At 38.2% G+C, this 27,492-nt stretch overlaps 1 protein-coding gene across 11 annotated transcripts in view; it reads right to left on the bottom strand.

The window, feature by feature from the left end:
- Positions 1-2,067: 2,067 nt before the first annotated feature.
- The window catches only part of ADD3 (adducin 3), a 174,405-nt gene continuing 148,980 nt past the window's right edge, over positions 2,068-27,492 (bottom strand). For 10 of the 11 annotated variants that reach the window (XM_053583606.1, XM_053583605.1, XM_053583601.1 and 7 more), the window contains 12 exons: positions 22,452-22,603; positions 21,294-21,374; positions 20,328-20,477; positions 19,702-19,845; positions 19,488-19,586; positions 17,009-17,191; positions 14,125-14,382; positions 11,564-11,683; positions 11,034-11,120; positions 7,123-7,246; positions 5,161-5,256; positions 2,068-4,305 (listed from right to left, as the gene is read on the bottom strand). In XM_053583606.1, the coding sequence (XP_053439581.1) occupies positions 4,013-4,305; positions 5,161-5,256; positions 7,123-7,246; positions 11,034-11,120; positions 11,564-11,683; positions 14,125-14,382; positions 17,009-17,191; positions 19,488-19,586; positions 19,702-19,845; positions 20,328-20,477; positions 21,294-21,374; positions 22,452-22,603 (1,787 nt within the window). In that variant the 3' untranslated portion in view covers positions 2,068-4,012. The remainder of the gene's footprint in view (positions 4,306-5,160; positions 5,257-7,122; positions 7,247-11,033; positions 11,121-11,563; positions 11,684-14,124; positions 14,383-17,008; positions 17,192-19,487; positions 19,587-19,701; positions 19,846-20,327; positions 20,478-21,293; positions 21,375-22,451; positions 22,604-27,492) is intronic. The other variant, XM_053583610.1, reaches the window with a different exon arrangement.

Genomic DNA, 27,492 nt, shown 5'->3' with positions numbered 1-27,492 from the left:
AACTACAAAAAAGTACATTGGAGCCATACTGGATATGGCACACAGATGGCACTAGTAATTTTAGAAGTCTGAATCTCTATGGGTGAAATTTTACCACCTTTTTTTCATCTTCTACAAGCCATGGTTTCATTGTCTACAAATTAGGATAACATCTACAAGCTTCGGTTTCATTATCTACAAAATGAAGATACTCTGCTGGGATGCTGGGAAAGCCAAATGAGGTAATATACAAAAAGCACTGGGTGGCACCTGTAGCTCAGTGGGTAGGGTGCCAGCCCCACATATTGAGGGTGGTAGGTTCAAACCCGGCCCCAGCCAAACTGCAACAAAAAATAGCCAGGCCTTGTGGCAGCTGCCTGTAGTCCCAGCTACTGGGGAGGCTGAGGCAAGAGAATCACCTAAGCCCAGGAGTTGGAGGTTGCTGTGAGTTGTGACGCCACAGCACTCTACCCAGGACGATAAGGTGAGACTCTGTCTTAAAAAAAAAAAAAAAAAAAAAGAAAGAAAAGCATTTAGCATAATCTTTGGTGCACAGAAGGCATAAAAAAAAAAAGGAAGAGAGAGATAAATATTATCAATTAACGCCTCAGTCAAAAAAAAAAAAAAGAATTATTCAAGGAGGCATTATATCACCACTCACAGGCAGGAGTGCTCCTCTGAGGAGTCACTTCCTATCACAACTTCTAAGACCACACCTAAAAATTCTCAAGGTGTTCCCCACAGGCATGCTAAGACAATAGTCTAGAACAGCTTAGTGAGAATTATAAACAGCAAAGGAAATGTCTTCTCTTCCAAGTTCTGGGTATTTTACAACAAACATGGTGCTTACAGACTAAGGGAGAAGCTGAGTGCAGGGACTGGAAACACTGGATTGTTAGGTCTACTACACCCTCTAGTGGTCACAAAGATGACTGTTCTTTTTAAAATCCCAATTTGACCAAGACTGCAACTTGGATATGGGTGTACAACAGTTTTGTGTTTAAAAAACAACCAGTTTGTCATTATGTGTTTCTATCTTAAAAACAACAAAACGAGAAACGAATGATGTCACTATGTTATCCATTCAGTCCTTTCCATTCCCAGCTAAATGAAAATATTGATCAACAGAGAAAAGGCAAAGTCAACTACCCTTCATGCCAGATCGGCTCTCAAGTGAGAACTGAAGATAATCATCTTTGTTGCTTTATGAAAGAGAATTGTGAAATGAGCATCTTTCTAAAACAGAAATTTCTCACCACAGGGTTATTTACAAGCCAAGATAATAATTAAATATGCCCAAGACTATGAATCTATTCTTCTCTGCCCAAACCCTTCATTTTTATAATAGGTAATTATAGCAAAAACTTTGATTAACTAGAACCCTCAATTAACATTTCTTCCTGTTGTACTCTAGTTTTAGGACAAAGTGGAAAAATAACCACAATAATGCTTTGTATAATGGGTTAAGCTTAGTTTGAAAATCTAGGATGATTATTCTATGATTCACACCATCATTATTAATATATAGAAAAATACATAATACAGGATGGACATAATGTTTGTGTGAAATTTAAAAGTTTAACGTAATAAACTGCACATGAACTTTATGTCCATTGTGTATTAACTGGACAAGAGCTGAAAGGGACTAAAATTTTTAGAAATGTTAATGTGGCAAAATGCAAATTATTTTCTATTCTGTTTTCTTTACTGTTACATTGTTATTTGTAGAACAAAAAGAGGGGAAATATCCTAGAAAATCTTCTATTTTTCTACGGTGATAGAGCTGAACAACAGAATTGAGACTATCAAAATCCTAAGGCCACCATACTTTATCAAGATAAAAAATAGGTCTCTCAGGGAATATCTCCTTCAATATGAGCTGAAGCGGAATATGTATTTATAAATATAAATTTATATTTATACATATTTATACATTATATATATAAAATTTTCAACTACTTTGAAAATATATTATTCAGAAGAATTTGTCTTAACTTATGGCAAAGTTTCACTGAAGTATAAAACTCAATAAACCACAAATAGGCTGAGTAGCCACCCCTGAATGGAAACCTCATGATATTAAGTCCATATATTTAAAATACTGTTTATTTGTGATTTAACATTAATTAGCATTACATCTAAGAGCAATATCAGATAACATTTATACATTTTTCCACAGGACACAGAGGTTCATTGGCTCATTCTTTATGCCAAAGCAAGTAAATAGAGGCATTAGCAAAAGGTGCAATAGTTCACTGTTGCATTTAAAAAATATTTATGCACATTGCATTCATTTAGATATATATATTTTTAAAAAGTTATGGAAAAGCATAGTTCACAGGTTACTGTTTCTACATACATTGTAATACAACGTAAATCATGTAGAACATTAAAAAAATCCTCAAATACGGAGTTAAGCAACTGAAAATTTCTGCTAAGAGATTAAAACACTGATTCCAGTAGTTAGTTTGAGATCTAGAAGGACATTTCCAGGCTCTGTTTCAACTTTGCATTGTCTAACACAGTCAAACAGAACCAGCCCCAGAACACACTGCAATCAATGTAATCTTTTGCATGCCAGCTCACCCTCCAGAAATGCTCTGGATTATTTTTATCCACAGATCATTTGGGATTATTGATCTTACACTGATTTAAGACATTACTTGGGTGAAGTGGGAAAAGCCTATATTATGCCTAGGTTTAAATTTTTATTTACATTGGAAAGAAAATTAACTGAAAAGATTTTTTAAACATCTGTAAAAATAAAGAAGTGGTAGTTTTCTCATAGGTAGGATTAGACCTACTAATTTCTTCTAGTACTGCTCTCTAAGGATACACAAGTTAGAAGGAAATAACCCTTTTACAACTCAAATATCAACCAAGAAAGTCATTGATTCTGGCAGAGAAATAGAATTTTAGAAATTTGGGGCATGTTTCAAATAAATCATACTTTATATCTTATTGTGAATATGAGTTGTTATCAAACTAGAATTCTTTTGACATCCTATCTTTTGTTCCCTTTTCACTTTCCTTTTCATTCTTTTTCATTTGGTTACTTTATGAGATTTTCTTCATTCACTAGCAATACTAAGAGAAAAATAAAGGATAAGATTCAAATATGAATCTAGATGTACCTCACATGCTCTAATCCCCTTTGGATACCAAGTCCCTGGATTCTTGAATTAGATTTAAGTATACTCAGTACCAAGCAGCCTTAAAGATGCTCTACTGTTAAATGATTGGCTAATATACTTAGGACACTTTTATACTGAATGGTATACAAATATCTTAACATATAAAAATTGGTTTTGCCAGAGTTAAACTAAATAACCCATGTTATGTGTACAAAATCCCCTTTGTTGAAAAATAAGGGGCTGTCTAAACTAATAAAAAAAGGAATTTTTCAAAAATTATAGTTTCTAAAACGACTTTTTTGGCAAACAAAGTTATTTCAGGTGAGGAAATTTTATACTGTGAATAAAATTCCAAATGAATCTTTTCTTAAAACTTTTTAAAAAAATTATGTGCCAGTGTATACTAATGCTATAGACTCTTGTCTTAGACGCTTTTAAAGCATTCTGTTAATGCCCACTGAAACAATGGGGACCCAAAAAATACAGTCAAAAAGTAGGATAGAAAATTATAATCTGATTACCAAGTGAAACACAGGTGTTGAGAAATAAAAATTCTCACTTGTCCACTGGCAATTTCTTTCCAACAGATATCATGGAGAAGGCCTGAAGTAATTCAGACAGATATCTGTTTGTGGTGACTATATTTTCATGAGGGCAGAGCTAATTAAAACTATCAATTGTTTAAAAATTCAAATCCTTTTTTTTGAAGATACAAAATGAGATGAATTTGAAAGTTTTCATAATATGTTTCTCTTTTAGTAAAAACCTCTTTCTGGTTCTTAAAGTCCAGTTTGCTACATACCCCCAATCTAATCTACCACTCCATATTAATAATCAACTTAAATGTGGTATTTAAATGTGCAATGTCACATTGTAATAGTAACAATTATAAAAAGACTTTAGGCTTCAACTTTCTCCTTTTTCTTGTTCTTTTTCAGAAAAGAAGGAGTGCGGAACTTCTTCTTTTTCTTGGATGGTGATTTTGAAGGTGAGCCTTCAGGTGACAGGACTTCTTCAATTTTTTCTGGAGACTTAATGGTAATCTCGATGTTTTCTATGGTCGTGCTTGTAGTTAACCTACTCACTCGCTTAGCAAGCTCATCTTCAACATCATGCATATCATCTTTGCCATTTACTATCATGACAGGCACTTCCATGGAGATGAAGCTCTTGGAAAATAGCTCATGGTTTTCTACAAAAGAGGAGGGTTTTTTGGGTTATTTTCATAGTTAACATTTTTGCTTTATTATGAAAAACTGAAATGTTTTAGCAACGTACTAAGGCATTAATTTAATTCCAACGAGGACAGATCATCATTTTAAGAAACGATGGATCTACTAGCATGAAGCTAATTTTCTTAAATGACACAAGAAGCAAAGGTGTTAAGACTACACAGTGGAAGCCAGCTGACATGACGGTCTCATTGTAAATCAAGTCAGTATATGAGAGAAAGACAACGTATCTCCTTTAGTTTGGGGATCATTCGGCAATTAAAACTGAAAAGGATTTAATGCTGCTGCCTGGAAGACGCATGACAAGATCAATTTTAATTCCACAAATTCTTAAGAGTGACGGGTCGCCAAAATCCAGGGTTTTTTTTTTTTGTTGTTGTTGCTTGTTTTTTTAAAGACGGAGTCTTGTCTGTCACCCAGCCTGGAGTGCAGTGGTGCAATCATAGCTCATTATAACCTCAAACTCCTTCCTCAAGTGATCCCCCCATCCTCCTGCTTCAGACTTCCAAGTGGCTGGGACTAGGCATGAGCCACTATGCCTGGCTAATTCTTTTATTTTCTGCAGGGACAGGGGCTTGCTATGTTGCCCAGGTTGGTCTTAAATTCCTGGCCTTAAGTGATCTTCCTGTCTCCACCTCCCATGATGAGCAAAAGTAGCACCACTTTTAATAATACAAATTACTGGGAGAGATAAGAAAAATCTATGGCAAACTTACTCTGATCAGTTGTTCCCAGATTCCTTACATGAAAACAAATGACAGAGGGACAGACTCAAGACCGACTCAGTGAATGCTATGGGAAATTACATTGAATACCTTCCAATTTTTCAGGGACATTTTGCGGTGACTGAGTTTGAGACTGAATTTGTGAAACAGATGAAGCGTCATCTGAGAGTAATTCCTGCTCAGCATCTGTTGGATAAGAGTTTAGTTAAAAGCCATGCAAAACAAAACAAAGCAGGATAAGATTTTAGGGAGGTTAGTGCATACATCAAATGCCTCCATACACAGAGAAGATGAAAACTTCAGCATTGAGTTGAGCATGCTAATGGTTATCCCATAGATGAATAATTATGCATTCAGAGGAAGTTAACGTGTTAAAATTTCTGGCTGCTAACAGTAATTTTACATACAGGGTTATGAAGGCAGCATAGCTACTGGCAGCCCAGGCAAGTAATACGTATGCACTTAGCTTCTGCTAATGTTAAAAAACCAAAACATTCTATGCAGCCAAATGAAAATAATATAAGCCTCACCAATGATGCTACGTTAATGAGGCAGAATGATTCACTGAATTTTTGAACAATATCCAATTAGTGATTCCTGTCATAGCAATAGTACTGAGCTGAATAATTCAGATGGTCATAAGGAATGTAGAGGAAACTATAAAGTTATATATAAAAAGTTCTAGAGTGCAATATTTGTTACCTGGCATCTTTAGGCTTTCAAAAAATAAGAGAGTAAGAGGGACATTTTACAAAATGTAAAGCAAGAGAGAAATCTCCCAACTTTATGTTAGAATAACCAAATCCAACAATATCACTTAGAACATTTAAGTGTAATTACATTAATGAATCAGGATGACTCCTTTTTTGACAAAAGTTCTAACACTGTTCCTTGGATGATCAAGATGCCATTTGTTCTTCCTACATGAAGAACATCTAACACGGCACCAATTTTTTAACAAATGGCTTGTTTTGTTTTGGGTAAAAATTTCAACTGTATACGTGTGCATGCTCTCCCCTATCCCGAGGTCACAGACTTCTTATCCTTTCCCCAAATGTATACTGTGTACGATTAAACATGTATTTTACAGGTGGGTTATCAACTGTCTGAAGCTTATCTAAAGACCCAAGATTAAGAATCCCTGTTAAAAAAAAAATCTTATTCTAGAAAAAGGGAGCTAGTAATCAATTTGCTAGGATATTTTCATTAACAATTCTTAAATATAATCCTAGCAATCTAGTTACTAAGGATTCCAAAAATTCAACCTCACTGGAGTGCTCATGTGCTTAAGGAAAGTCACATCAAAATTTTAGCAGTTTTGATTTTTGAAGTGACAATATTGACACCCTGAGACACCCAAGACAGAGATTTTACAAAACAATAAAACCATAAACTTGTGAATCTATAATTATCTCAAAATAAAGATTTCAAAAGCCATATACTGTGACACGTTTACATCTTTTTTTTTTTTGTAGAGACAGAGTCTTATTTTATGGCCCTCGGTAGAGTGCCATGGCATCACACAGCTCCCAGCAACCTTCAACTCCTGGGCTTAAGAGATTCTCTTGCTTCAGCCTCCCAAGTAGCTGGGACTACAGGTGCCCACCACAATACCCGGCTATTTTTTTGTTGAGTTTGGCCGGGCTGGGTTTGAACCCGCCACCCTTGGTATATGGGGCTGGCGCCTTACCGACTGAGCCACAAGTGCCACCCCATGTTTACATCTATTAATATATCTACTTTGGCTAGTAATTCTTTACTCATCTGGGGATTTCACGTTATAGAAGATTTTACTATAAATAGCTAGCACTGAGATTCCTTTCTGAGGAAGAACAGCTTTCTCTATATGTTAAAACACATGGTCTATGTTGTTCTTTACATTTCAGAACCACATATACTCACTAGAAAACTGAGACAGATGAAGGAGAACAGGTGATTATAACAGGAACATTTAAAAAACTTTTAACTATAAAAAAATTGACTGCCGTCTATCATCCTACTCGAGGTATTATTAGTGTGGTTATCCTAGACTTGATATAAAAATTAACTAACCTTCTAGGCCTTGTTGTTTACGTTCGATTGTCTTCTTATACTCTTCAAGTTCTCCTTCTGTGAGATGACTGAATGGGTTAGGAGGAGCTGGTGGGCCATGGTCATCATCTTCAAATTGCATGGTCTTACAAAGAAAAAAATCATCGATTCATTACCAAGAGTTTTACTTATATCTACATATGCATGATCATTTATACACACACAAAAATGCACATATTGAGGATGAAGCTCACTTCACAACAATCATGAAAAATAAGAAGGCAACATGCTTTGTAAGATATTCTTCTCAAATTAATGCTCTTTGGATAGGAGTCTAAGGACTAAAATTGCCAGTGTTGTTTCCTCAATATACCTACCTAGTTAAAGTTTAATAGTCTTGAGAAAAACTAAGTTCTAATAAGCTTCATATAACTGAGAAATATATTGAAAAAAGAATCACTCCATTTCAAAATCTTTTATAAAAAAGTCTTAGAAAAATGGACACATACCAAAAGAACTTCTTTAAATTTGTTATGAAAATAAGCTTGTAGATATTTTCTCTAGGAAAGGAATTAATAAAACTTTCAGTTACACCTGGCAGATAGAATTTGGGCATTTATTTATTTATTTTTTGGGAGTCAGAATCTCACTTTGTGGGCTCTCCATCCCCCTAGAGTGCCATGGCATCATAGCTCACAATAACTTCACACTCTTGGGTTCAAGCGATTCTCTTGCCTCAGCCTCCCCAGTAACTGGGAATACAGGTGCCCACCACATAGGTGCCCGGCTATTTTTAGAGACAGGATCTGGCTCTAGCTCAGGCTGGTCTTGAACTTGTGAGCTCAGGGGAGCTGCCAGCCTCTGGCCTCTAGAGTATTGGGATTAAGGTGTGAGCCATTGTGCCTGGCCTTAGGGTATTTATTTTTAATCCCTCCCAAAAGCCTACTAATAGTAAACTTTTAGGGACAAAAGAATGGGAGAGGAGATAATAGACGAGAAATGTTAACAAATTTTTGAAAGATGGAAGGCAGGTGGAAGAGTGGGTGGCAGAGCTGAGAAAGTTGAAGTCAGTCTTGCAAAAAAAACATGCAAATGAGAAGAGATCTGATAAGGCTCAGAAACTAGAGGCATGGAGGATCGCAGGAAGTGCTGGTGAGGAAAAGGTGAAATAGGGGGACAAGATCAAAACATAAGAAACCAGATTCCAAAGTTCCCTTCCTACTCCACATAGCCAAGCATTTACCTCTTTCCCAACTCTGTATAAAATCAGAGGCTTATTCTTCAGAAAAACTGACTAAGGACATAAAACACAGCTGTGGGGTTCTCAGAAAGCAAACTGAGAATTTTTTCCCAGATAAATTAAATGGTCCCAGATAAAAGAACTTCAGATAGTAAGGTTTGAGGATTCTCCAGAAAAACCACCTGGTTCACATCTAGTCACCCTACAGAGAAGCTCACCAATCCCCAAGCTCTATACAAGCCCAGAGCTTCTGATCAGCTTTTTATGTTTCATTCTTTATTGTAAACAGATTGCTGCAAATTACCAAACACTTGAAGAAAGCTTCCGACACAGAAAAGGAAGACCAGAATCAACAAGAAAAAGGGAACCCAGAAGAAACAAAGACAACAAAGGCTGAAACAAATTTAAAATCAATTCCTTTAGAGCAACAAGAGAAAATTTATCCATGAAACAAAGATCAGGACAAATGTTCAGGGAATAGGAAGTGTTAAAAACAAGAAAATAAGGAGTTGAAAATAAAATTAAGAAAATCTTCTAGAAAGCAGGATAGACAGAAAATAGGAGAAAAAGAAAAAAATCAGGGGCTCAAAGATGCCAAACATCCAAACTAACAGGATATATGGAAAAAGAAAGAAAGAAATTGGGAGGGGGGACACTTTTAAGAAATACTTAAAGAAAAAGTTCCCAAAACTGAAGGATATGACTTTGTAGATTAATCTGCTATTAACTGTTTAAGGCTGTTAATTGCTCAAAACAGAAACTAAAAAGAGATCTATTATGAAGCACATGATCATAACATTTCAGAACAGCAGGGATGTAGCATGTTCTAAAAGAAAAAAAAAAAAAAAAAGAATCCTATACAAAGGTTCAGGAATCATGATGCCTTTTTACTTCAACAATGTAGAAGACAGGCCAGGCCTCATAGCTCACGCCTGCAATCCTAGCACTTAGGGAGGCCAAGGTGGGAGGAATTGCTTGAGACCAGGAATTTGAGATCAGTCTGAATGAGACCCTATCTCTATTAAAAAGAGAAAAATTAGTTGGGTGTGGTGGCATGTTTTTGTAGTCCCAGATATTTAGGAGGCTGAGGCAGAAGGACTGCTCAAGTCAAGAATTTAAACTTGTGGATAGCTATGATGATGCCACTGCACTCTAGCTGAGGCAATACAGCAAGATCTTCTTTCACTTTCTAAACAAATGAACGAAAAAACAAACAAAAACACCAAAAGTAAAAAAACAGGAGAAAACAGACTGATGTTTTTCATATTTTGGGGGAGAATTATTAGTATTCTATACTCATTGTGTGCACATTCAAAGGTAGAATACAGGCATTTCAAACTGTTACTTCCTACCTATCCTTTCTCAGAAAGCTATTTGAGGATGTGCTCTATGATAACAAAGAAATGTAGAAATCAAAAGATATAAGATACAGGAAACAGGGCGGCGCCTGTGGCTCAGTGAGCAGGGTGCCGGCCCCATATACCGAGGGTGGCGGGTTCAAACCCAGCCCCGGCCAAACTGCAACAAAAAAATAGCTGGGCATTGTGGCAGGTGCCTGTAGTCCCAGCTACTCGGGAGGCTGAGGCAGGAGAATCGCCTAAGCCCAGGAGTTGGAGGTTGCTGTGAACTGTGTGACACCATGGCACTTTACCAAGGGCAATAAAGTGAAACTCTGTCTCTACAAAAAAAAAAAAAAAAAAAACAAAAAACAAGATACAGGAAACAGAGGCGACAAAATGGATGAGAAACAGATGACTTCTGAGAATGAACCTATGCAGCCTGAGAACAAGTCCAGATTTAGATCAGAATAACGGGGCTAGAATGGAGAGATTACCCATTGGTTTTCACTCCACGAGGGACTTTGTAATTTGGTTGAAAAGTTCATGAAAAACTAAGGCAATGTACCCAAAATTCTAAGCAAATGAAAAAAGGAGGCAATTATTAACTCAAGGATGGGGGGAAAAGTTGTATAAGAAAGGAAATACTACCTGGTTCAGTAGCAAACAAATAATAATATACATAACGAAAGATGATTTAACAATAACAACAACAGGGCGGCGCCTGTGGCTCAGCGGGTAGGGCGCCGGTCCCATATGCTGGAGGTGGCGGGTTCAAACCCAGCCCCGGCCAAAAAAAAAAAACAATAACAACAACAAAAACAACTATGATATCACCTTAAAGGGACTACATAGAGAGGGAAAGAAGGGAAGCATTGTGTAAGCAGGTGAAATCCTCATCTTCCATAAAAGAAGCCACTGCTATGTTGCGTTAATTCTACGATGAACTTTCCCCCCACATTTTTCCTATCTCTGAAATTGTGAATCCTGTTATAATTTATGGCTTCCTACAATTACAATTGCCAAGTGTTTCTTTTCTTTTAGTGATACATAAAACACTGTACATCTTACAATCAATGACATAAATCTCATAAAATACAGTTGACAGGTCTAAAACTGACAGACCAAGAAAAAGCAGAATAAAGATGCTCTTTAGAAACACCAAGATAAATGCGAGAAGCAGTTAAAACAGAAAGTCCTGTCCTCTGGAAAAATTGAAGGTAGTATTTTAAGTCTTATGGATTGACTTTCTAGCCTGTGCTTATGTTAACCTTAATGAAACTATGCATATTTAAAAAGCCAAGAAATTACTGTGGTAAATCAAAAACAAAGATCGCATTGCTTCATGGACTTACAGTAGGAGGCTTATCCACAACAATTCCTGCGAGCAATTGGGACTGTGGTCCTGCTGTTTTTAAGTCATATCGGTTTTGTTCCCGGATCTGAATTGAAAAACAACGATTTTTTGGAGGCAGATAACCTTTGCTTTTTCTTTTCCTAAAAGCTTACTATCTGACCACTCCAGAGTAGGAGTCTCTTCAATTCCCACCTCCACAAAGACCTTTTACCATCTTAATAACTCACATTAATCTCTCCTTTTCTTGGTATGTGACTTCCTATTGTTTTACACTGTTAGAGAACTGCATTTCCCCAATAATGCAGGGTTCATTAAGGCAGAAATAGTTTAATACTCCTTTCCCACATAGCCTGTTACCGATGATTAGCACAGAGATAGAGGTATCCAATGTTAGCTAAATTTATATTGAATTTTAAATTTTTCTGTATTCAAACGCCAAAGTTCAGTATTAATCTGATTCCATCAGTAATGATTTAAACGAAAACAGAACAAAAATGTCTCCCCAGGCCACATAAGACAATGTCTTACCTTATTTCTCTTTTCTAGGACCTCATTCGGATTTGTGTTTAAAGGAACAAACTGATTTGGATCTTCAATTTTGATAGGTGTTCCACTGCTAACTTTAGAGGAGTCCTCTGCTTTCATCCACTAAAGAATCAAGAATTTTAACATTAGTAGGTACTTCCTGATAATTGTTTATGGTCTAAAGGGGGGCATACATCTTGCCAATCTTTTAAAATATTTCACTAAGCAGTATCTTAGTGGTCAATTAGTTTATATTTCATACTAGTTAGAGAAAGGCCCAAAATCAGCTTTCGCTTTTTTAAAAATATAAAATGGTACCACATGAATACTCAGTTACACTGCTAATTAAATTTTCTCCTCTTGACAGTAGAAAATATGATGCTAAAAGCTACTGTGAGCACAGACCCGAGCCTGACCTCCCATTCACTCATACTCAGAGTTCTGTGTCCTACACTGAAGTTTCATGAGATGATGATGGCAAAGTAGTCATTAAAAAGAACTAAAGGAATCTCTTCAGAGTTAGTTTTCCAGACTTCACTTCATTCATGGTTGACAGAAAAGGTCAAGTCCCTAATCAACATTTTAAAATGGGGATAATCTGATAATACACAGCCTAACAGAACCACAGGATTGGAAGGCACTTATATAATTCTCATATATCCCATTTTATAACCTTTTAAGAAAGCTAATATTTATCAAGATTAATAATGACTGAGTATCAATCTCTGTTAATAAAATTAATTCTGGAAAAGTTATTAATTTAACTATGTTCTTTTCCTGGGAGACAAGAAATCTTACAAAATATGAAAAAATTGTTCGATGCCTAGGCATTTCCATATTGAATGCTATTGTGTTATATGATAGGATGAACTAATTTTGAGTATCTAGAGAATATTTGGTGATAAGTGATCCAAAATTAACCAAATCTGAAGCAAAATTCTGAAAAAGTTAACCCATTTCTCTACCTACAAGGTCTTGCCAAAGAGTAGCTATACATAGCAATTCATGTAACTTTGGCATAACTAGGTTTTGGCAACTTTATTGTTCTAATTCACCAGTGCAATATCAACTACAAAGAACTATCATGTGGTGGGTAAGAACTGGGCTCCCGAGTCAGACTGTCTGTATTCAAATACTGACCTTACCATTAAAGTTAGCTCTTTTTTTTTTTTTTTGGTAGAGACAGAGTCTCACTTTATCGCCTCGGGAGAATGCCATGGCGTCACACAGCTCATAGCAACCTCCAACTCCTGGGCTTAGGCAATTCTTTTTTTTTTTTTTTTTTTTATTAAATCATAGCTGTTTAGGCAATTCTTTTGTCTCAGTCTCTGGAGTAGCTGGGACTACAGGTGCCCACCACAATGCCCAGCTATTTTGTTGTTGAAATTTGGCCGGGGCTGGGTTTGAATTTGCCACCCTCGGTATATAGGGCTGACCCCCTATCCACTGAGCCACAGGTGCTGCCTAGCTTTTTTTTTTTTTAACTTTTATTTACTTATTTACTTTGAGACAGAGTCTCACTCTGTTGCCCTGGGTAGAGGGCCATGCCATCAGCCTAGCTCACAGCAACCTCAAACTCTTGGGTTCAGGGCGGCGCCTGTGGCTCAGTCAGTAAGGCGCCGGCCCCATATACCGAGGGTGGCAGGTTCAAACCCGGCCCCAGCGGAACTGCAACCAAAAAATAGCTGGGAGTTGTGGCGGGTGCCTGTAGTCCCAGCTACTCAGGAGGCTGAGGCAAGAGAATTGCTTAAGCCCAGGAGTTGGCACTCTACCGAGGGCCATAAAGTGAGACTCTGTCTCTATAAAAAAACAAAAAACAAACAAAAAAAAAAACCTCTTGGGTTCAAGTGATCCTCTTGCCTCAGCCTCCCTAGGACGGACTACAAGAGCCCACCCCAACGCTAGGTTAGTTTTTTTTATTTTTAGTAGAGACAGGGGTCTAGCTCTTGCTCAGACTGGTCTTGAACTCCTGAGCTCAAGCAAACTGCCTGCCTTGGCCTCCCAGAACTATGATTATGGGTGTGAGCCAGCATACCCAGCCTCTTTTGCCTTAATTTTCTCACCTACAAAACAGGAAACAAACAAACAAAAAAACATCATTTCACATTAGAATTAAATGAATAGTGCTTTGCAAGAAGTTAAAACCTGGTAAATGATAGTAAGATTTTTCTTATATTCTATTATATATATATATATTTTTTCTTTTTTTTGAGAGAGAGTCTTACTATATTGCCCTCAGTAGAGTGCTGTGGTGTCACACCTCACAGCAACCTCAAACTCTTGGGTTTAAGTGATTCTCTTGCCTCAGCCTCTCAAGTAGCTGGGACTATAGGTGCCTGCTACAACACCCAACTATTTTTGTTGTTGTCGTTTTTTTGACAGGCCTTGGGCTGGGTTTGAACCCGCCAGCCTCTGTGTATGTGGCCAGGGCCCTAGCCACTGAGCTACAGGCGTCAAGCCAAATATATGGGGTATTTCCCCAGTATTTTTGACACAGAACATTCAATTCATGAATAATAGCCAAAATATTTAGTAAAGGCAAACTATGTAAAATGCTGGCATACTGTGATTTTGGTCCTAGGACTGGTCTCCCCATTGCGAGACTCCTCGGGCACATTCACTTTCATGTAAGTATTTGGAGAGTTCAGCCATCTTGTTTTCTCACGCTGCTGTCTCTGTGCCATGTATTTGAGAGGAGAGAGTGGCACCATATCATCTTCAAAGGAAAAAGCAGTCACAGTTGCTGGGATTTCCACATCACTCTTGTGCCTTGGCTTCTCTCGGATGAGAGGATGCCTGTAAGCATAGCCTGTTCTATACCCCTAAGGGAGAGAAAAATCACATTTGAAGCAATCAACCTGTACAACACAGTGTTTGGATTCTGATTCTTTAAATAAATGATTCAAAAAGATGCCTTTGTTGAAAAACAAAGAGGAAAACAATCTCCAAACCTCACAATCTCCACATAACACCAGAGTTGAAACCAAGAAAATTTCAAGATCTAGTTAAAACTGATTACAGCTGACACTGCAATTTCCACTCACACAACTGCTCCTGCCAGAGGTAATTTCTAAACTGCTGACTAGAAACGTTTTTTCTCCCTATAAAACTGTTTTAAGGAACAAAATCTCAAGCCTTTATTCCTGGGTCTGAAGGCAATCTGCTTTGTGACCCTTGATGGAAGAGCACAAAATCTAACATAAGATGACATTTGCCAAACTGTACAGATGTACAGATAACAACTGTACAGATAAGAGGTTAATATGCAAAACACATAAGAACTCAATAAAGAACCTGAACAGACATTTCTCAAAAAATACACAAATGGACAACAAATATGTGAGAAAATGCTCAACACATCACTGATCAGGAAAATCAAATTAAGACCCTAATGAGATCTCATCTCACACTTGTCAGAGGTGTTGTTATCAAAAAGGCAAAAGATAAATATGGGAGAGGATGTGGGAGAAAGTGAAACCTTTGCACATTGTTGCTGGGGATGTAAATTAGTACAGCTATCCCCACCCCCCACCCAGCAGGGGTGGGAAACATGCGGCCTTGGAGGCACATGTGGCCTTCTGGATCCTTGAGTGCAGCCTTTTGACTTGAATCCAAATTTTAAAGAAAAAATCCTTTTATTAAAATGGGTGCAGAAGAGAAAAATGAGGTTTCTTGCCTCCTTTGGTGCTTAAAAAAACACAATCTCAAAATCAGAAGGCTGCAGTTCCCTGTGCCTGCAAAGTTTCTCATAAAATTAAAAATAAAAGTACTATATGAATTCAACAGTCCCACTACTGGGTGTTCATGGTCTGACAATTAAGTCTGCAAACTCACCCTAGAAAAAGTACTATATACCTCATTACTGAATATCACTACAGTCACCTTTAAAGTACTCCCTTTGGGAAATTATGCACTGACACCAGAGCCTAGTCCACCCTTCAATGCAATTTTGGAATTTTTTTTTGGAATAGCCATCAAAGCTGTCATCATACTACCCATAATGTCTTCAAAATGTCTTCTATTCAAATTTCCTTTATCAGGTAAAGAAAAAAGTCATTGGGGGCTAGATCAGGTGAGCAGGGAGGGTGTTCCAATATAGTTCTTTGTTTACTGGCTAAAAACTTGCTCACAGACAGTGTGGTGTTAGATGAATTGTCAGCTGGTGCATTGTTGTGATGCAAGAGCCATGACTTGTTAGTGAAAAGTTCAGGTTGTTTTCAGTTTAAGATTTCCCTGTTTCTCTATTGATGTTCACTTGGTCTACTATGCTTCTCACAGTAAGGTGATGATTTTGAGGCACAATTAAACAAATTTTTGCAATGTTTTTGTCATTTCAGCTGGTTACCTGCCACCCTCATCTCTCTTTATCAGTAATACTTTTTCTCCCCTCAGAAAAAGGTTTAATTCATTTGGACGCTGCCATTTTCTTCACGGCATTATTTCCATTAACATGGACTAATATGCCCCCGATTTCAATTCCACTTCAATTTCAACGCCAAGTTTAACAAGAAATTTAAGGTTTGTCGCTCTAATTCAGCGGTTCTCAACCTATGAGATCCTATGCGATCCCTTTGTAACAATGAAAATACATTGTGGCATTAGGAAGGTTAATTAAACCACTACTTTAATTGAAGCTCCAACATTCTTGCAATGGCACACAAAAACACGAAACAATAATGAGCACTATTCAGCAAGACAGAGCCACACAACATGAACACAGCTGAGACACTGATATACCAAGGTTATGAACCTTACTGAGTTGTTTGCACAGTGCTGCCAATGTACATGCAAAGTGGCAAGTTCACAAACTTAACTGTCACACCTGGTATATACAAAGGAAATGAAATCAATATGTCAGAGATATCTGCAATCTCATATTCACTGCAGAAGTATTTGCAATAGCTAAAATATGGAATCAACCTAAATGATTTAGAAAATGTGGCATTTACCACGTATACAAAATGGAAAACTTTCAGTCTTAAAAAAGGAAATCCTGTCATGTGCAACAGCATAGATGAACCTAAAGGGCTTTATATTAAGTGAAATAAGCCAGGCACAGAAAGACAAATACTATGTGATCTCATGTCTATGTAGATTTAGGAATCTAAAAAAAATTGATCTAGAAGTAGAGAGTTGAATGGCGGTTACCAGGAGGTGGGGCAGGGAAATACTGGAAAAAAGAACAAAAAATTTTAGGTAGATAGGAGAAAGAAGTTCATGAGATATGTTGTATAATATGGTCACTATAGTTAATAACAATGCATTATATTCTTTACAAAAAGATGATATTTGCATGTTCCAATGTTTAATTTTTTAAAATGTGGTCAAACCAAAACACCTTTCTAGGGTCAAACATTGTTCCTAGGGGAGTAAGGAACATGTTCCAAAACCAAAGAGAGATGGAGTCTGAAGACACGAAACCCATTTTTTGTTCAATTTTTTACCTACCAGATTGTCCAGAGTTCTCATCAGCCCTTCAAACTCAATCTCCCCAACCTTCCACTTCTGATGGGAACCCATATTCACACCTCCTCCTCCAGACACTGCAACAGTGTAAGTAGTAGCCTTATACTTCTGAAGGTCCAGTACAAGGAGATTGTCTACTCCACCTGCTCCTGCTAATGCCTGCACCTGCAACCAGGGATAAAATACAGAGACACACAGAACTGTAAAGAGCATAGGAGTATTTTACTTTCAAAAAGGCACAATTTCAATTTGGCAAATACCCATAATACTTGTTCAGGACACTAACGACTGAATGTAGGCAACACTCCTGTGCAAATAGGCAGCTGAAGGATCTTTTCTATCTATTTGAAAAAGATACTTTCCAGGACTAATAGAAAACACATTTCGAGTCATACCCTTTAACACTGTTCAAACAACTGAAATCTCTTGCCAAATTGTAAAGTTTTTCTTGAAGTTTTCCCATGGTTATCTAGTTAATATTTTTGCTGAATGATATCTTAAGGAGTATAGAATCATTATATTTTGAAATGAAGGATATTTAGGCAAAAGTCATTAACTTGTTATCCTAATTTAATTAAGGTTTTCATGGCCCCATTTGAGAAGAGGAGGGACGGTTAAAGCAAAAAAGAAGTTGGTAATTAGCACAAGTTGAAGTTGGTAGAAAAGTTTTTTTCCTTTCTATGGCTTTCAATAAATTAAGATTATTACCATTGCTTAAAGAGAATCCAATTGATTTTCTTTAAAAGATAAACCAGGACTTTCAAATAAAATCTGCATCATTGAAAGACAGTAGTTAATAGATATCCAACCTGTATAATTAGACTGTGGGATGATTGAAAACTAGGTGAGTTCATAAAACTTCTGGCCCTAGTCTTCAGCTTTTTATAAAAAGTACCTACAACATATTTGATTCATCTGATTTTAGGCTGCCTTTGTTTCTCAATCAGTACCACAACTAGAGGGTAAAAGCAGAAATGTGCAATTGTACTATTTTATTTATTTGAGACAGAGTCTCATTATGTCACCCTGGGTAAAGTGCTGTGGCATCACAGCTCACAGCAACCTCAAACTCTCAGGCTTAAGCGATTCTCTTGCCTCAGCCTCCCAAGTAGCTGGGACTACAGGTGCCTGCCACAACGCCTGGCTATTTTTTTGGTTGGAGTTGTCATTGTTGTTTAGCAGGCCCAGGCCAGGCTCCAACCCGCCAGCTTTGGTGTATGTGACTGGTGTTCTACTCACTGAGCTATGGGTGCTGAGCCCAATTGTACTATTTTAAAAAATAGGATTGTGGGCTGAAGACAAATGCTTACACTGCTGGTGGGACTGCAAACTAATACAACATTTTTGGAAGAAAATATGGAGAAAAACTCAAAGAACTCTAATTAGAACTTGCATTTGATCCTGCAACCCCATTACTGGGCATCTACCCAAAAGAAAAAGACCCTTTTATCATAAGGACACTTGAACTAGACTGTTTATTGCAGCTCAATTATAATTGCCAAAATGTGGAAACAGCCTAAATACCCACCAACCCAGGAATGGATTAACAAGCTGTGGTGTATGTATACCATGGAATACTATTCAGCCTTAAAAAGATGGAGACTTTGTATCTTTTGTATTAACCTGGATGGGGGTGGAACACATTCTTCTTAGTAAAGCAACATAAGAATGGAGAAGCAAAAATCCAATGTTACTAAATTCTTACCCGAAAGCAGTAGATGAACTAATACAAGGTGGGAGGACAGGGGAATGAGCAAGTGTGAAGAGGGGAAGAAGGAGGAGAAGTTGGGTCTCCGTGTATGCCACACCTCTTGGGGGTGGGGCACAACTATAAGAGAGACTTTATCTAACAAATGCAATCAGTGTAACCTAATTCTTTGTACTTGCAATGAATCCCAAACAATAAAAATAAATTATATAATATATATATATATATAAAAGAGTAGGATTGTGGGGGGAAAATGATATTTATGAGGCATGTAGATTTGTGTGTGAGAGAAAATTTTCATTTCCTATTTTCACTTCAAATGATAACTGAGTAGGTGACTTTTTTTTTTTTTTTTTTTTTTGAGATAGAGTCTTGTTTTGTCATCCTGGGTGCAGTGCTATGGTATCATAGCGCACAGTAACCTCGAACTCTTGGGCTCAAGTGATCCTCTTGCCTCAGTCGCCTGAGTAGCTGGGACTACAGGCGCCTGCCACAACATCTGGCTATTTTTTAGAGACAGAGGTCTTGCTCTTGCTCAGGCAATCCACTCACCTCACCCTCCCAGAGTGCTAGGATTACAGGCCTGAGCCACTGCAACCAAGCATTAGATGACCCTATTTTATTTAAGCAGACCCTTAAAGACAAAATAAAACAAAAGGCCACTGACCATTAAGGCTTTAGAAATAAGTAAACAAAATCCAACCCAATGAGCAAATAACAAAGCAATAAAAAGGGAGGAATAATTGTTCCTACCTGAATCTCACAGGCTATCTGCACATTAAAAATATAATGAAAAGCCTCCTCAACTGTTTCTCCAAGTGCTACCACACCATGATTCCTGAGGACCAGCACCTAAAATAGAATTCCCAGAGTGATCACTTTAAATAACTGGCATAGCTCGCACAGTTTTTTATCAACAGCAGCACAACAAAAATAGCTCTTTAGACAGAAACTCTACTACACATACCTTACAACTTGGCCCCAGAACTTTCTGCAGTTGAATTCGTTCCTCCTGTTCATCAAGAGATCCTTGGTAGTCATAATAGGCGACATCCCCCAGGATAAGGGACTCTTGAGAAATTGGAAGGATTCCACACTTCATGGAGGACACCTATTTGGTTGGGCGCATGCCAAGAGCACAATTTAGTTACTAAATACATTTTCATAGGGACCTGATTCTTTGGTTAGCTCAGGAAGCCCTGACCTAGTCACTGTGTTCAGACCCCCTCCCACTTTAGTTCTTTGCCTACTCCCAAACCCTCCAAAAGGAGTTCAGGGATACAACTCAATTTAAATGCTGTGTATGTATCAAGTATTATGAAAGAAGCTTTGCTCCAAAAAGCTCAATGACCCATTTATTAAACTGATTAGTTTTCAAATCCAAATGTTATCGCTCCACTTGTTTCCTAAAATGGTAGCATTTGTTCCCAAAGGCCTTTTGCTTTTCTAGGTATGTGCAAGATTAGTATTTCAAATATGATTTTGGATGGCAGGGTCTGAAGGAAAGCAGATAGTAAAGCATCATGTTGGGAAAGCCATGAAAATAATACATCTTCCAAGGTCACTGTTAGTTTGGGCCCGTCATTGACTTACAGCCGCTGTTGCAAGGGTATGGATGTGTATCACACATTTCACATCAGGACGTGTTGAATAGATTGCAGCATGAGGACTGAAACCTGTATAGTCAATTTTCAAATTAGTACTTCCCTGGTCAACCACTTCTCCTATTATATTGACTTTCACCTGGAAAAAAAAAAATCAGAAAAACATTTAACTGGTACACACGTATCAATGTTTGTCTGTGTTCCATAAGCTAAACCAATGTTTGTCTGTGTTTGGCAAATTTTTTTATTACTGGCTGGATAGTAAATATTTCAGACTTTGTGGCCTCTGCTACAAGTACTCAACTCCGGTGCTACCGCCATAAACAATTTGTGAAAGAATGGGTTTAGCTTTGTTCCCATAAAATTTTATTTATAATAAAACTGGTAGTATGCAAGAAAACTTAGTATTTAGCAAGAAGCACAGTTTCTAAGAAACTAATAACTCAGGCTCTTCACTGGGAGTTAGGACAAATCTGGCATTTTTTGAACTGGTTGAAAATTTTCCATCTGCTAACAGTGCAGCACCCAAAGCCAATGTAGCTCTTGCTGCTCTCTAAGCTGATGGCAGTGCCTAGGAGTACAATCACGGAAAAGATAAAATGCCAAAAGGTCAGATCCTATACTCACGTCAGCTGAACATTGTTTAAGTCTAGCTACAATACACACAGACTGTGTTTTTAAAAGGACAACAAATTCCAGGTGTACAGGGTAGAAAAAAATTTCAAAAGACTCCTTTCGAAATACGGATAAGTTAACTTGAAAGACCAACTCCTTTATTAGTCTCAACTATCCTTTTTCTTGAATGCTGAAGTTTTTCCTAAAAATCAACATAGTTTTCCAATCCCTTCACTGATCACTAATACATGTTCTTGTTTCATTCTGTATTAAAAAGCTAAGAGCTGCCAGGAAAGCACTAGAAAGCTCAGAAAAAGAAACAAAGGAATAAAAATTATACCAAATTGGAGGCTGTGGCTTCAGAAAAAGATAGGCCTCTGGGAATTATAATAATGTGGTCTTGTTCCTTACTTATTCTTACCTGGAAAAAAGAAAAAAAAACAATAGGGAATTACAACAAAGTGTTCACATTCTGTAGTTTACACATGACGAGAGATATATTTACAAGGTATTATTGTAAGATACTGGGGGGGGGAGCGGGGAGAAGCAGCAAAGCAAAAATTAAAGGTCTGTGGTATGAAAATATTCTTAAAAGTTTCTCCCAACACTCAAGCACTTGTTAAAAAATCCTAACATTAGTTTCTCATTTATTAAACTTCTTATCTGAAGTGTTACATTTTGGGGCTCTAAGGTTGCTTAGGGTCAGCTACATTCATGAAAAATGCCAATATTGGGGCGGTGCCTGTGGCTCAAAGGAGTAGGGCGCCGGCCCCATATGCTGGAGGTGGCGGGTTCAAACCCAGCCCCGGCCAAAAACTGCAAAAAAAAAAGAAAAATGCCAATATTATTCAACCCAATGTGGTTAATGATTATAACCTTAATTTGCAACATGGAAATTAAGGGAAAACGGGCAAAGAGAACAGAATCTCTTCCTAAGGAGGACCTAAGATGGAGATGGAAGAGGGAAACCAGGGAATGGCCAGGGAAAAAGAAAAGAGGCTGTTGATAGACTATACCATGTGTCTGTGCCATTTCCATCACACAATATTTTAGAACTTTATGCTTCCAAATAGCATCTTGCTTCCAAGTGTGGCAAAGTGAAAACAAAAGGATGTGAAAAATATGTTTAAAAAATAAAAGCTGGGGGTATGTGTGTGTGTTAACTTCCTTGACCCCCTCTCTTGTCTCAAATGCTTTTTAATGCCACTGATGCTCAGATATAATTAACCTGGAGAGGGACATTTCCACTATAAGGTTTCTTCCTGGACAGGTTCTACAAGGAATGGCACAGACAGTAAAGAGAAAGAAAGCCTGGGACAAGAACTGTAGCCTCTTGCTTGGAGTGAAGGTTTAAATCAGCATGTGGCTGTGATCCAGCATGCTAGGTTCGGAGAATAAATCTGGAAAACTGGATGCCCTTCTAAACAAAGGTAAGAAGAGTATAGTTGCTTTATGGTTGGAATTCTATAAGAAAGGAGTTGAAAGCTAAAGAACTCACTGAGATATATGTATTTGCCAGGTGTGCCCATCCAAACAAGTCTGCAAGTCTGTACAGGCTGGCAAGTTTACAGCGAGTGAGTTTTTCTCCCTTCACATATGAGGATGTTTCTGCACCAGGAAGGTCATTGATAGGGGTGACCATGCCAAGACCTAAAAGAGAAAACATTGTGGAGAGAGATTCAAGTCAAGTAGTCCCGTACCTGGAAATTAGTTGCCAAGAAGAAGCCTGTATCTAGGGGTGTTCTAGCCTTGTAAATAATAATCTGAAATTTACCAGCCCATACAACATTTTATTAGCTTATCCTCTTCAGAGAGGTACACGGAGAATAAAAATAAGTATTGGCTATCTTCGATTGCCTGGTAAAGTTGCTTCATCTATCAATGACTCATACCACTGGGGAAAAATGGTTACACGACCCCAAAGGTGAAAATGTTCCTAAATACTGAGGTTATTGCTGATTTTAATATGAAAAGCCTTCAACTGAAAGCTACTTTTCCCGTATCTTTTTTTGACTTATATTCAAACACAAAAACCATTTAAGAAGGAAAAGAATGCATACAAATAGTTGTCTGCTTTCTGCCCTCTTGAAGGTCTTGAAATTGAACTTGGCAACTGGATCAAGTTCAACTTTTGCTCAGTCTTCATTCTCCCTAACCTCTACAACTTGACACCATTTACACTGCCTCTTGCCCAGCCTACGTTTCACTATCCTGGATCTCTTGGTCCCTTTCCTTCTGTTTCTTTTCTACTTCTGTTAAGTTCTCTACTGCCACTTTCCTCCATCTTTTCTCTCCTGATTTTTCTTACCCTTTCTCTTCTCCTAACGTTCCTTCTAATATTGATGATATTACAACTCCTGCATTCTCAAACTCTAAGTAACATTTACCTCTTTTCTTGGGCCACCATATATAATTTTCCCTCATGTTTTATGACTATTGTTTCACAAGTCCTTTCTTTCTTTTTATTTTTTCTTTCTTTATTGCCCTTGGTAGAGTGCCATGGTGTCACACAGCTGACAGCAACCTCCAACTCCTGGGCTTAGGCGATTCTTTTGCCTCAGCCTCCAGAGTAGCTGGGACTATAGGGGCCAGCCACAACACCCGGCTATTTTTTTGTTCCAATTTGGCTGGGGCTGGGCTTGAACCCACCACCCTCAGTACACCCACTAAGCCACAGGCGCTGCCCAAGGTCCTTTATTTTTATTTATTTATTTATTTATTTTTTTTTGAGACAGAGTTTCACTATGTCACTCTCGGTAGAGTGCTGTGGCATCACAGCTCACAGCAACCTCAAACTCTTGGGCTTAAGCAATTCTCTTGCCTCAGCCTCCCAAGTAGCTGGGACTATAGGCACTCATAACAACGCCTGGCTATTTTTTGGTTGTAGCTGTCATTGTTGTTTGGCAGGCATGGGCTGGATTCAAACCCGCCAGCTCTGGTGTATGTGGCTGGTGCCCTAACCACTGAGCTACAAGGCGTCGAGCCAGGTCCTTCCTTTTCTATACTGGAGTTCAGGCCTGAACTTACGTCTCATCCTCTACAATAAGCCTCATTCTTGTTTTGTGCCTGTAGCCCTTTTCTTTGTAAATCCATTCTGCATAAAACCAATAAACTGAATTTCCTAAAACATTGTTCTTAATCTGAGCCCATAAGAACTTGTGAAGAGAAGCCCAGATCAATATTTTAATGTAAGGTCTTTTAATTTTTGAAATGTTTTAAATTAATTCGAAGAAATAGTTTTAACATGCTAGCCATACAAAATATTATAATTTCTGACAAAATTTTAGAATCAGCCATTAATCTATCTCCTACTCTCCTCCTAAGTTTCCAATTGTAACTTCTACTTTTAAAAACACAACATAAACATTCCAGGCAAGCTGGTCAATTTCTTCTTTCTGACTTCTGAATATTGGCACATGGCTTTCCTGCTGCTACGCCTTTGTACGCTCCAGCCAGCCAGCCAGCATCTCCTGTAGCTTCCCGTTCCTGCCATGGAATCTAGGACACTCACAGGACAGCTTCGCTTATTATTTCTTTTCCTGACTAGTCGTCTCTCCAAGCTTTTGAAATATTCTCTTTGGGCTCTTTTCTTCTTGGCTTATACCCCACCCCTATGATTATTTAGTCAGTGTCTGTAGCTTTGAGTAATATTTCTCTATGTCCACCTGCCAAGTCTCTCTCCTAAGCTCCCAGACTGCCTTTCTGACTGCCTCAATGTCTTGGCAACTTAAATTGAGCATGCCTAATCTCCCAAGCCAAACTAGATCTCCAACTAGTCTAAGATCACCAGCTTTCTTATCTTTGGTAATAATACTATGAAATCTCCCAGTTCACTCATCACACAAATCATAGAATGGTCTTTTTAAGTCATCCTCCAACTTAAAATGGCTTCCCATCAAAGTTAAGAATAAAATCCACATTTTCCAAATATGGCTGTGATATTTATATCACAGCCATATTAAAACCAGATTTTAATATGATTTAATCTTTGCCTGTGTTTCTGATGTTTGTTCTATTGTCCCCTTAAAATACATGGTCCAGGCCATTCTCTTTATTTTTACCCTTAAAGAGACTAAACTCATTACCATCTTGTTCTCATCTGGCACTCACCCTAGTCCCCTCGACCTGGAATGCTTTCTCTTGAGCTTGGTATGGTTCACTCCTTGCTATTAGGTTTCAATCTGAACGGCGCCTCCTCAGAGAGGTTTCCTCTGATCACCTGATCTAATGTAGCCACCCAGGTGTTCTCTATCACATCACCATACTGTAATTGTCGGAACGGCACTCCCTGTTGTCTGATCATTTTATTTATGCTTTAGTCTACTTTCTATCTCCATGAGAAAGGGAATCTCGTCAGTCTTATCACTGTACTCCCTGTTCCTCTAAGGGTGCTTGGCACATAAAAGATGCTCAATTGTACAGTAAGGTAATCAAACTAGATCAAACATGAATTTTTCTGTCTTTTGGTAGAATGTTTCTCCCAGCTAGGAAACTCATTGACTTTGGAACTCATTTTTTCCCCTCACCAACCACATCTTCACATCAAACTGGTTAACTAGGTCCTCTTGACCCTTTCTGGCTCTGCCCTTCTCATTGCTCTCTTCCTCTTATACCCACAACCATTACTCTAATTTCAAAGATTCTTTAACTGATCTGACTTTAGTTTCCTTGTCTTTGCCAGTACTCACTGAAGTTATTATCATCAGCCGGGTATGGGGGCGCACACCAGAGTCCTAGCTAGCTGGGAGGCTAAGGCAGAAGGATCACTTGAGCCTGAGAGTTTGAGGTTGCAGAGAACTATGATCTTGTCACTGTATTCCAAACTGGGCAACAGAGTAAGACTCTATCTCAACAAAACAAAACAAAACAAAGAAAACCCGAACAAAAAAATTCCTGTAAGTTGTCACCTATCAACTCCTTTTTCACTAATTTTTTCACTGTCCATGTTGGTAGCCCTCCTCGGTCTAAACAGTACAGGCCCTCTTCATTCAGACCCATTTCTCTCTCTTCTCCCCAGGCATCTACACCCCGACTCTCACTGATGTGCCATCATAATGGTCCACTCACAGTTCTATAAATATACCCTCATCTTGCCTGTTCCCACCATCATTTCCATCATTACTCTTTTTATTTATTCCCTCTATCTGGAAAACATTTGAGTTTGCTGAAATCCTATTTATAAATCTCTAAACTGCAAAAAGAAAAAATAAAGGAGGGAAAGGAAGATTGACCGTAAGAAAATAAAAACATAGAAAAAATTTTCCTCTTGAGTCTGGCCTGAAGCAGTCTCAAAGTTTTCTCTAGCTCTCTGTGCACCTGCCCTTGTGTGGCAGTGATTTCTGAACATATTTCAGTTGAGATGTGAAGTGCTGGAGCTTAAGATCTTATATCTTGGTGTGCTTACAGTGTTCAAGCTCACCAAATTGGTGCTCTCAGTAAACATCTGCTGAATGAATAAAATGTCCTAAGCCCTCTGTCACAACAAGCTCTAACTACTCCATTCTTTGGCGCCTGTGGCTCAGTCGGTAAAGGCGCCGGCCCCATATACCAAGGGTGGCGGGTTCAAACCCGGCCCCGGCTGAACTGCAACCAAAAAATAGCTGGGCGTTGTGGCGGGCGCCTTTAGTCCCAGCTACTCGGGAAGCTGAGGCAAGAGAATCTCTGAAGCCCAGGAGTTGGAGGTTGCTGTGAGCTGTGTGATGCCATGGCACTCTACTGAGGGCTATAAAGTGAGACTCTGTCTCTACAAAAAAAAAAAAAAAAAAACCCAGTTAGTTCAGGCCTGTCTTCTTCCATTAATTATTCTTGGTCTACTTCAGCTGATAATCAATTCTAACAATGAACACACATATTATGACTTATAAAAAATTAGATAATTTCGGGTGGCGCCTGTGGTTCAGTGAGTAGGGCGCCGGCCCTATATGCCGAAGGTGGCAGGTTCAAACCCAGCCCCGGCCAAACTGCAACAAAAAAATAGCCGGGCGTTGTGGCGGGCGCCTGTAGTCCCAGCTGCTCGGGAGGCTGAGGCAAGAGAATCGCGTAAGCCCAAGAGTTAGAGGTTGCTGTGAGCCGTGTGACGCCACGGCACTCTGAGTACAGTGAGACTCTGTCTCTACAAAAAAAAAAAAAAAATTAGATAATTTCTTAGAAACATCTCTGTAATTTTTTCTTCTATAGTTATCATGCAGCTATACATATAGTCTTTACAACATTAGTATGCTATTTTTGGTGCACATATGGTACGTCTCTTCAACTAAAATATATATTATTCTAAGTTAGAGATCATGTGGGTGTTTTTTCTTTCTTTCTTTCTTTTTTTTTTTTTTGAGACAGGGTCTTGCTATGTTGCTCAGGTAGCCTCAAACAATGTTCTCACCTCAGCCTGAGGAGCTGGGACTACAGGCATATGTCTACACACTTGGCCCGGGACCATATCTTGTACTATTTTGTAATCCTCACAAATGCTTGGCTGATATGAAAAAAGCAAGCAATGCTAACACTAAGTACTCCATTAGATGTTACAAACTTAAGGACCAAAA

This window comes from Nycticebus coucang, chromosome 3 (genome assembly GCF_027406575.1).
Source record: "Nycticebus coucang isolate mNycCou1 chromosome 3, mNycCou1.pri, whole genome shotgun sequence".
Lineage (NCBI taxonomy): Eukaryota > Metazoa > Chordata > Mammalia > Primates > Lorisidae > Nycticebus > Nycticebus coucang.
Note: the sequence above shows the minus strand (reverse complement) of the source record. Positions and strands in the feature narration are given on the sequence as shown.